At 39.8% G+C, this 10,558-nt stretch overlaps 1 protein-coding gene and 1 pseudogene across 1 annotated transcript; both read left to right on the top strand.

The window, feature by feature from the left end:
- The first annotated feature begins 40 nt into the window (after positions 1-40).
- Positions 41-3,032, top strand: LOC110769892 (putative disease resistance protein At1g61300). Its single transcript, XM_021973948.2, has one exon. It carries the CDS (start codon positions 207-209, stop codon positions 2,922-2,924), a length of 2,718 nt encoding a protein of 905 aa, XP_021829640.2. The 5' UTR covers positions 41-206; the 3' UTR covers positions 2,925-3,032.
- Positions 3,033-3,221: 189 nt separating this feature from the next.
- Positions 3,222-6,597, top strand: LOC110769893 (disease resistance protein RPS5-like; annotated as a pseudogene).
- Positions 6,598-10,558: the final 3,961 nt, after the last annotated feature.

The raw sequence follows: 10,558 nt of genomic DNA, 5'->3' as shown, positions 1-10,558 counted from the left end.
TTACATGCCACATCTTATTATCTGAATGGGTGGCAGTGGCACTGGTCAATGGTCATGAGATTGGATATTTCCAAGTTGGATCTACAGTATAATTCCATCAATTCTGGATTGACTTGCTCTCATCAGTTTCCAAATTAATTTTTTGGCTAAATTTCTCCCTTCATTCTCTTAGCTAGAAACAAATCTAAGTTCTGAGAGAATTAATAATGGGCAACATCTTCTCAATCTCTATATCATGTGATGGCATTCTTTCTGGCTGCTGGGATTGCACTGTTGGGCAAGCAGCATACCCATGCATGCTGAAATCCAACCTTCATGATCTGCAAACTGCTATAGAAGAATTAGCAGATCAAAAGAATGATGTGCAGAGAAGGGTTGAGAATGCTGAGCAGCAACAGCATTTGAAACGCTTAGACCAAGTACAGAGATGGATATCAAGAGTGGAAGCCATGGAAGCTAAAGTCAGTAACTTGGTAAGAGATAAAGATAATAGCACTCAAAAAGTTGAGAAATTGTGTAAATTTGGAGGTGGGTTATTCAGTAACTGCAAAACCCAATACAAGGTTGGGAAAAAATTGACTAAATTGTTGGTAGAAGTGAATACTTTGCAGAGGAGGGGAGTTTTTGAAGTTGTGGCTGAAAGGGTACCTGCAGCTATAGTGTATGAAAGAAGTACTGAACCAACTGTGGGCATGGACTCAACATTTGGCAAGGTTTGGGGTTACCTTGAAGAAGAGCAAGTGGGGATTATTGGCTTGTATGGCATGGGAGGTGTAGGTAAGACTACCCTTTTGACCAAGATCAACAATAACTTCCTCCATACCCCCAATGATTTTGATCTTGTGATTTGGATAGTGGTCTCTAAGGACCTAAAGCTTGAAAATATTCAAGATAGCATTGGGGAAAAGACAGGGTGTTGTGATGACACATGGAAGGATAAAGATCACCTTAGAAAAGCTGAAGACATTTTCAGGGTCTTAAAATCAAAGAAATTTGCATTGCTATTGGATGATATATGGGAGAGGGTTGATTTAGCCAAAATTGGGGTTCCTATTCCTGACAGACAGAATACGTCCAAGCTAGTATTCACAACTCGCTCTGAGGAGGTGTGTAGCCGTATGGGCGCTCACAAAAAGATTAAGGTAGAGTGTTTGGCATGGGACAGAGCATGGACTTTGTTTCAAGAGAAGGTGGGTGAAGAAACACTTTATATTCATCCAGATATCCCTAAACTAGCAGAAATCGTTGCCAAAGAGTGTGACGGTTTGCCATTAGCTCTAATTACAATTGGTCGGGCCATGGCTTGCAAGAAGACACCCCAAGAATGGAATCATGCAATTCAAGTTCTAAAAAGATCTGCCTCTGAATTTTCAGGTATGGGAGATGAGGTATTCCCTCTTTTGAAATTTAGTTATGATAATCTACCTAGCGAGAAAGTTAGATCTTGCTTCTTATATTGTGCATTATTTCCAGAAGATTTTCTCATTCACAAAAGAAGATTAATATATTGTTGGGTTGGTGAGGAAATTTTGGATGAGTATGATGACATAACTGGAGCTCAAAACCAAGGGTATGATATTATAGGTACTCTGGTTAATGCATGTTTATTGGAAGGTAGAGAAGATTATGTGAGAATGCACGATGTGATTCGTGACATGGCAATGTGGTTGGCTTGTGAATGTGGGAAGGCCAAGGAGAATTTCCTGGTGCATACAGGTGCTCATTTGATTGAAGCACCCGATTTCGAAAAATGGAAAGGTGCGAAAAGGATGTCACTAATGGCTAATCAGATTGAGAATCTAGTAGAAGGATCCATATGCCCTAGTTTGTCTACCCTGTTTCTCACTAATAATCGTTTGAAAATGATTAGTGAAGGCTTCTTTCAGCATATGCCCAGTTTAAGAGTCTTGGACCTGTCAGAAAACAAGGGTATAACTCATTTGCCAATGGGAATATCAAAATTGCAGTCGCTACAATATCTCAATCTATCACAAACGGGCATAAGAGACTTGCCAATTGAGTTGAAGGCCTTAGACAAGCTCAAATATTTGAACTTGGAGTTTACCAGTAAATTGAATATGGTTCCAAGGAATGTAATTTCAAGTTTTCTGATGCTGAGGGTGTTGAGAATGTATGATTGTGGTTCATCAGATGATGTTCTATTTGGTGGAGAAGAAGCTTTAGTAGAGGAATTGGTGTGTTTGAAACACTTGGATGTGTTGACTATCACCATAAGGTGTGTCTCTGCTTTCAAAAGATTCTTCACCTCCCTCAATTTACTGACCTGCACTCAAGTTCTATGCCTTGAGTCCTTCACCTTTGTGAGCTCCCTTGACATATCGCCGTTGACAAACATGAAACGTCTGGATATCCTTAATATTTGTGATTGCGAAAGCATGGAAGATTTGAAACTTGATTTGGTTCAGGATGGAGCGGCTGCACAAGTACCTAACGGTCCTTGCAACTCAATCACAATGATCAAAAGTTGCTTCCACAGCCTTCAGCGGGTAAGTGTGTATGAGTGCCCCAAACTAAAGGACTTAACATGGCTTATTTTTGCTCCAAATCTTGTAACTATAGACATACATGACTGCCCTGAAATGGAACAAATAATCAACTGTGGGCAATTGAGCAAAGTTGAGGAGGTGGTAGAAGATTTGAGTTCATTTGCAAAACTTAACAACCTGATATTGATCAATCTGCCACAGTTGAAGAGCATATATGCAAATGCATTGCCGTCTCCATATCTGAAGACAATTGTTGTATTTAACTGTCCACAACTGAGGCAGCTCCCACTGGATTCCGGTGCAAGCAAACGTAATATCGTCATTGAAGGAGAGGAAGACTGGTGGAATGAGTTAGAATGGGAGAAGGAAGCTACTCGAAATGATTTTCTTTCCTCCTTCAGAAATTTAAAGCTTTGACATAACTGGCAATTGCTGTATTAGTGTTCCTTTCATGCCATGATATGATTGCTCCCTTGTGTACATATATCTTTACTAAAGAAGGAAATGATAAATGCAATAGTCGTAGCTTTTGTCAAAAGTTGTAGAATAGTGAAATGGTAAACAATCCCAGTGCAGGGTAGACAAGTTTCTTTCTTAAATATCTAGAATTTTTTAATATATATATATATATATATATATATATATATATATATATATAAAACTTAAATAACTTAAGTTAAGTATTAGTTAAATATTTCTAATCTCGGCCGTTGAATTGCATTCATTAGACCGATCCTTAACATAAAATACTTATTTAAGAATTTTCCAATAATGCATATATAAATATAATATCGGATTGAGATGCGGGTTATTAAAGTGTATCCCAATCCAGCTCCTATGAGTAAGAAGGAAAAGGAATCTTTATCTATATAGAAGGCTCGCAAGTAACACATCATCTCTGAGAGGGAGACATAATTCGCAGAGTTAGGGCTAGGCCGGTACCCTCGAGTATTCTCCTCCATGTTCACTAGGCTAGGCAGAAATGATTCAAGCATTCATCCAATCGAGTATCCTCTGAATCGAATATCGGATTTGCCGGATTCGATTGTGCAGAAAATCCTCTGTCGATTGCGTGCCCATGAAGATGCTGTCCGCATGAGCTTCGTGTCGAAAACATGGCAAACCCTATGGAGCTCACTACCAGCCTACCATTTTGATTTCAATTCTGATACGGGACAACCCATCTCTTATTATTATCAAGCAGGCCGGTATCCTAAAAGGAAAAGGTCTGCCTCCACCGCACTGGACGAATCGCTGCGAATGCTCCATGAGTATGACGATGATCAGAAAAAGATAATCAATTACTTTAGGCTGAGAGGGAGAGCTCCTTTGCAAAGCCAAGCCTGGAATATCGACCGTTGGATCAAGCTGGTAACCAAACACTTTGTCAAAGAGCTACATCTCCGCTTCAGTTATGTTGCCGGGGTCCCAAGGTATCGTTTTCCTCCTGCAAGCTTTGATGTTGGGTCCTTAGTTGTGTTGAGTTTAAGCCATTGTGTTTTGGACCAAGCTTTGGTTCAAGAGGGAGGAGGTTTTGTTGCCTAAAAGAGCTTAGTTTTTCTTATGTTGATTTGAATGGGCTAGTCACGGACCTCCTTTCTAGATGCCCTTCACTTGAAACACTGGAATTCTACCAGTGCGAAAACACTCAGCATACTCAACTTGGTGATCTTACAAAACCGATCAAGACGGTGAACATTGAATTTTGAACTCAATTTTGTTATCCAGTTTTGAGTTACTACTTGAAGTATTAAACGATTTAGCAAATGTAAATTACCATATTTAGCTCAGATAAATACCACTTCTTTTGGTTGGAATATGCGAAATATGGGAATTATTGGCTTGTATGGCATGAGAGGTGTAGGTAAGACTACCCTTTTGACCAAGATCAACAATAACTTCCTCCATACCCCCAATGATTTTGATCTTGTGATTTGGATGGTGGTCTCGCAGGACCTAAAGTTTGAAAATATTCAAGATAGCATTGGGGAAAAGACAGGGTGTTGTGATGACACATGGAAGGATAAAGATCACCTTAGAAAAGCTGAAGACATTTTCAGGGTCTTAAAATCAAAGAAATTTGCATTGCTATTGGATGATATATGGGAGAGGGTTGATTTAGCCAAACTTGGGGTTCCTATTCCCGACAGACAGAATAAGTCCAAGCTAGTATTCACAACTCGCTCTGAGGAGGTGTGTATCCTTATGGGGGCTCAAAAAAAGATTAAGGTGGAGTGTTTGGCATGGGACAGAGCATGGGCTTTGTTTCAAGAGAAGGTGGGTGAAGAAACACTTTATATTCATCCAGATATCCCTAAACTAGCAGAAATCGTCACCAAAGTGTGTGACGGTTTGCCATTAGCTCTAATTACAATTGGTCGGGCCATGGCTTGCAAGAAGACACCCCAAGAATGGAATCATGCAATTCAAGTTCTAAAAAGATCTGCCTCTGAATTTTCAGGTATGGGAGATGAGGTATTCCCTCTTTTGAAATTTAGTTATGATAATCTACCTAGCGAGAAAGTTAGATCTTGCTTCTTATATTGTGCATTATTTCCAGAAGATTTTCTCATTCACAAAAGAAGATTAATATATTGTTGGGTTGGTGAGGAAATTTTGGATGAGTATGATGACATAACTGGAGCTCAAAACCAAGGGTATGATATTATAGGTACTCTGGTTAATGCATGTTTATTGGAAGGTAGAGAAGATTATGTGAGAATGCACGATGTGATTCGTGACACGGCAATATGGTTGGCTTGTGAATGTGGGAAGGCCAAGGAGAATTTCCTGGTGCATACAGGTGCTCATTTGATTGAAGCACCCAATTTCGAAACATGGAAAGGTGCGAAAAGGATGTCACTAATGGCTAATCAGATTGAGAATCTAGTAGAAAGATCCATATGCCCTAGTTTGTCTACCCTGTTTCTCACTAATAATCGTTTGAAAATGATTAGTGAAGGCTTCTTTCAGCATATGCCCAGTTTAAGAGTCTTGGACCTGTCAGAAAACAAGGGTATAACTCATTTGCCAATGGGAATATCAAAATTGAAGTCACCACAATATCTCAATCTATCGCAAACGGGCATAAGAGACTTGCCAATTGAGTTGAAGGCCTTAGACAAGCTCAAATATTTGAACTTGGAGTTTACCAGTAAATTGAATATGGTTCCAAGGAATGTAATTTCAAGTTTTCTGATGCTGAGGGTGTTGAGAATGTATGATTGTGGTTCATCAGATGATATTCTATTTGGTGGAGAAGAAGCTTTAGTAGAGGAATTGGTGTGTTTGAAACACTTGGATGTGTTGACTATCACCATAAGGTGTGTCTCTGCTTTCAAAAGATTCTTCACCTCCCTCAATTTACTGACCTGCACTCAAGTTCTATGCCTTGAGTCCTTCACCTGTGTGAGCTCCCTTGACAAACATGAAATGTCTGGATATCCTTAATATTTGTGATTGCGAAAGCATGGAAGATTTGAACTTGATTTGGTTCAGGATGCAGCAGCTGCACAAGTACCTAACGGTCCTTGCAACTCATTCACAATGATCAAAAGTTGCTTCCACAGCCTTCAGCGGGTAAGTGTGTATGAGTTTCCCAAACTAAAGGACTTAACATGGCTTATTTTTGCTTCAAATCTTGTAACTATAGACTTACATGACTGCCCTGAAATGGAACAAATAATCAACTGTGGGCAATTGAGCAAAGTTGAGGAGGTGGTAGAAGATTTGAGTTCATTTGCAAAACTTAACAACCTGATATTGATCAATCTGCCACAGTTGAACAGCATATATGCAAATGCATTGCCGTCTCCATATCTGAAGACAATTGTTGTATTTAACTTTCCACAACTGAGGCAGCTCCCACTGGATTCCAGTGCAAGCAAACGTAATATCATCATCGAAGGCGAGGAAGACTGGTGGAATGAGTCAGAATGGGAGAAGGAAGCTACTCGAAATGATTTTCTTTCCTCCTTCAGAAATTTAAAGCTTTGACATAACTGGCAATTGCTGTATTAGTATCCTTTCATGCCATGATATGATTGCTCCCTTGTGTACATATATCTTTACTAAAGAAGGAATTGATAAATGCAATAGTCGTAGCTTTTGTCAAAAGTTGAAGAATAGTGAAATGGTAAACAATCTCAGTACAGGGTAAACAAGTTTCTAACTTAAATATCTAGAATTTTTTAATATAAAAAAAAAAAAAATCTAGAATTAATTTGTACCAAATTATGCATGGAGATTCTTCAATAAGTACTTAAGTTAAGGATTAGTTAAATATTTTTAAGGCTAAATTATTGAAATGCCCCCTGTAACTCAATTTCAGTCTCAGTTTTCCCCTTGAAACTCTAAGTGTCTCACTTTCCCCCCTGAAACTCCATATATTGTCTCACTTTGCTTATATTCCAGCCCTAGCAAAAGTCAAAAATTGGGGAAACAATGATGGGGAAACAGTGATGGGGACATTGTTGAGTGAGGCTTTGGGGTCATAGGCCAAAGTGGTGACGGAGAGAGAGCGGTCAGAGAGTAAAGTTGTGATCTTGGCGCTGAAAGGCAGGGACTTGAAGGATCGGAGAGAGAAATAAAGGGGGATGATGTGGAATTGCAGGGGGGTTCAGCGGTGGTTGACCGGAGTGAGAGAAGGCGGCGTCGGTGGGGGCGAAGATGGTGAGAGAAGGAGACTGGGAGAGGAGGAGGGTTTGAGAGGCGAGGTCGAGGGTCAGAGCCATGGAGGTGTAGCCGAAATCTGAGAGGATTTCGGCGGCATTGACGAGGGTTTGGGTGGGGAGGGCGGAGGAGAGAGAGAGAGAACTGAGAGGACGATGAGAGAGAGAAGGAGTTGGGATGCCGCCATTGTTGGAGGTTGTTCTTCGTTTCTTGGAGTTTGGAGAGGGGTTTGGTTTTGCAAATGAGTCTGGGTGTAGTTACAGATTCAGAGAGTATCTGAATTTGTAAGGGAAGGTTGTTTTTGGGGGGGTTAAGATTTGACAACTTTGGCTGGATGGAATATAGGCAAAGTGAGACAATATATGAAGTTTCAGGGGGGAAAGTGAGATACTTAGAGTTTCAGGGGGGAAACTAAGATTGAAATTGAGTTACAGGGGGCATTTCAATAATTTAGCCTATTTCTAATCTCCGGCGTTGGATTGCATTCATTAGACCAATCTTTAACATAAAATACTTATTTGAGAAATTTTTCAATAATACATATAAAATATAATATCTGATTGAGATGCGAGCAAGTTTATAAAAGTTTAGCCCAATCCAGCTCCTATGGGCTATGGGCTAACAATCTACAGCCCACGCCATATTCCTTAGGTAACAAGGAAAAGGAATCTTTATCTATATAGAAGGCTCGCGAGTAACACATTATCTCTGAGAGGGAGACATAATTCGCAGACTTAGGGCTAGGCCAGTACGCTCGAGTATTCTCCTCCATGTTCACTAGACTAATTTACAGTATTTTTTTGTCAAAAAAAATAACAAAAAGAAAGAGAAGAAAAAGAAGAGGGAGAAATGATTCAAGCATTCAACCAATTGGGTATCCTCTGAATCGAATATCGGATTTGCCGGATTCGATTATGCAGAAAATCCTCTGTCGATTGCCTGCCTATGAAGATGCTGTCCGCATGAGCTTCGTGTCGAAAACATGGCAAACCCTATGGGGCTCACTACCAGGCTGCCATTTTGATTTCAATTCTGATACGGGACAACCCATCTCTTATTATTATCAAGCAGGCCGGTATCCTAAAAGGAAAAGGTCTGCCTCCACCGCACTAGACGAATCAATGCGAATGCTCCATGAGTATGACGATGATCAGAAAAAGATAATCAATTACTTTAGGCTGAGAGGGAGAGTTCCTTTGCAAAGCCAAGCCTGGAATGTCGACCGTTGGATCGAGCTGGTAACCAAACACTTTGTCAAAGAGCTACATCTCCGCTTCAGTTATGTTGCCGGGGTCCCAAGGTATCGTTTTCCTCCTGCAAGCTTTGATGTTGGGTCATTAGTTGTGTTGAGTTTAAGCCATTGTGTTTTGGACCAAGCTTTGGTTCAAGAGGAGAGGAGGTTTTGTTGCCTAAAAGAGCTTAATTTTTCTTATGTTGATTTGAATGGGCTAGTCACGGACCTCCTTTCTAGATGCCCTTCACTTGAAACACTGGAATTCTACCGGTGCGAAAACACTCAGCATACTCAACTTGGTAATCTTACAAAACCGATCAAGACGGTGAACATTGAATTTTGAACTCAATTTTGTTATCCAGTTTTGAGTTACTACTTGAAATATTAACGATTGAGCAAATGTAAATTATCATATTTAGCTCAGATAAATAGCAGAAGAGCTAATAAGTTTGACTCTATTATTGGGGGGCGATGTTTTGATGAGTCTTAATTTATGCATAGCACCCCATAAGTTTTGGGACTTCACAAAAGTGTTGGAGTAGGTTTTGGGTGGTTTTTGCTTTTTGTTTCGATTCTATGATTTTCTTTGGATTTTAGTTCAATACAAGTATATAAGCTTTAATGATCAATTTATGTTTGTTTAACTGTTTACTGTTATTGATTTTGTTTGTATTATTCAATAAGGTAAGATCACAATTTGTGTGTTTGTTTTATGTGCAAAGATCGTATCGGTTAAGCATGTATATATACACTACTTGGTAATTTGGAAAAGTGTTTGGCAAGCAAGAAATAGAGAGAAACTGAGATATTTTTTCGAATCTGTTTGTATTCCTGAATTGCTTGATTTTATCTTTCATTTTTTCAGAGTAAAATTTGATTACCTATTTTAGAAAAATTAAGGTAACTTCACAAATGCAATTACATGAACATAAAATGGAAAGACCAATATGTCTATCTTGAGATTTTCTAAGAAGATCTGCTCCTACACGTTTTACCCTGCATATCACATCATCTCAATGAATTTCAAATTGTAACAATATGAAAACAAATAAGTCACAGATATATGCATGTTGAAGGCAATGACGTTAATTTTTTCTTTGAAATTTATTTTATTACTTGATATATAACTGATATTAACTCCTGATGAGTAGCTAGCACTCTCTAGCTAGCTGACTAGGAACCAAGACATGTTTACACTCCCTGTGTCCATGCAGAGAAAGTGAGAAACGGGTGACGCTCTCCTGAATGTGCCTATGCCGATTTTAGCAATGTATATATGCAGATCCCAGTTGATGATCAACTATGGGACGCAGAACATTAACATTGGAATTGTTGTGCTTGGCCTGAATATCTTTGCGTAAGTGTTTGGATAGGAAAATTAGCTTTTGGATTGTTTGTTATGGTGTGAGGTTGGGTTGGTACAGGGGTTGTTTGTACCATATCTGACCCTCCACTCGTACAACGACACGTGGATCTCATAAACTCGCCCAAGCACCCAAGGCCTCGGACAATCGGCATATGCTACTGATGATATTGTCTCAAAGCAGCAAAAGATCATTACAAGCCGGACACAACCTACAATCGGTATCCCCTACCGATTCTGCAGAATCAACCTCGAAGCACCCGCCTGAAATATCTAAGGACTCGTGTTAACCTCATAGGGCCCTCCCACGAGTCCCACATCGAAAATGAGCACTAAGAGCATACTAAATGCCCTCTATAAATATGCCCCTCCCACTACAATACAGGGGTAAGACTTTTCAGCTTGACTTTTATACTTTTATATGGTCAACAGCAAGAGCTCTTAAAACAACAAACTTACTTCAGCATCGGAGGGTCTTAGGCTGGTTCCACACCGGTTCCATAGACCTTACGAGTCTCGACTTCTTTCTATTCAGGATCAGCATCCAAGGACAGGAAGAATCGGCATCCAATATTCAATCGATCTCTTGATCGTCCATCCCATTTGTAAGTTGCACTCATCTCTATCTATTCAAGATTTAGCGCCAACAGATTGGCGCCGTCTGTGGGAATCGCTTATCGATCAACCCATATCTCAAAACAAAGAACTCTGAGACCAAAAAATGAATCCATCTTCGGCCCTCCCTACCGATGGCCCCATCCTCGGCCTCGTTGGCGAGCCAAA

This window comes from Prunus avium, chromosome 3 (genome assembly GCF_965620075.1).
Source record: "Prunus avium chromosome 3, drPruAviu1.hap1.1, whole genome shotgun sequence".
In the NCBI taxonomy this organism is placed as follows: Eukaryota; Viridiplantae; Streptophyta; class Magnoliopsida; order Rosales; family Rosaceae; genus Prunus; species Prunus avium.
The sequence above is the reverse complement of the archived record's forward strand: the minus strand, read 5'-3'. Positions and strand labels throughout refer to the sequence as shown.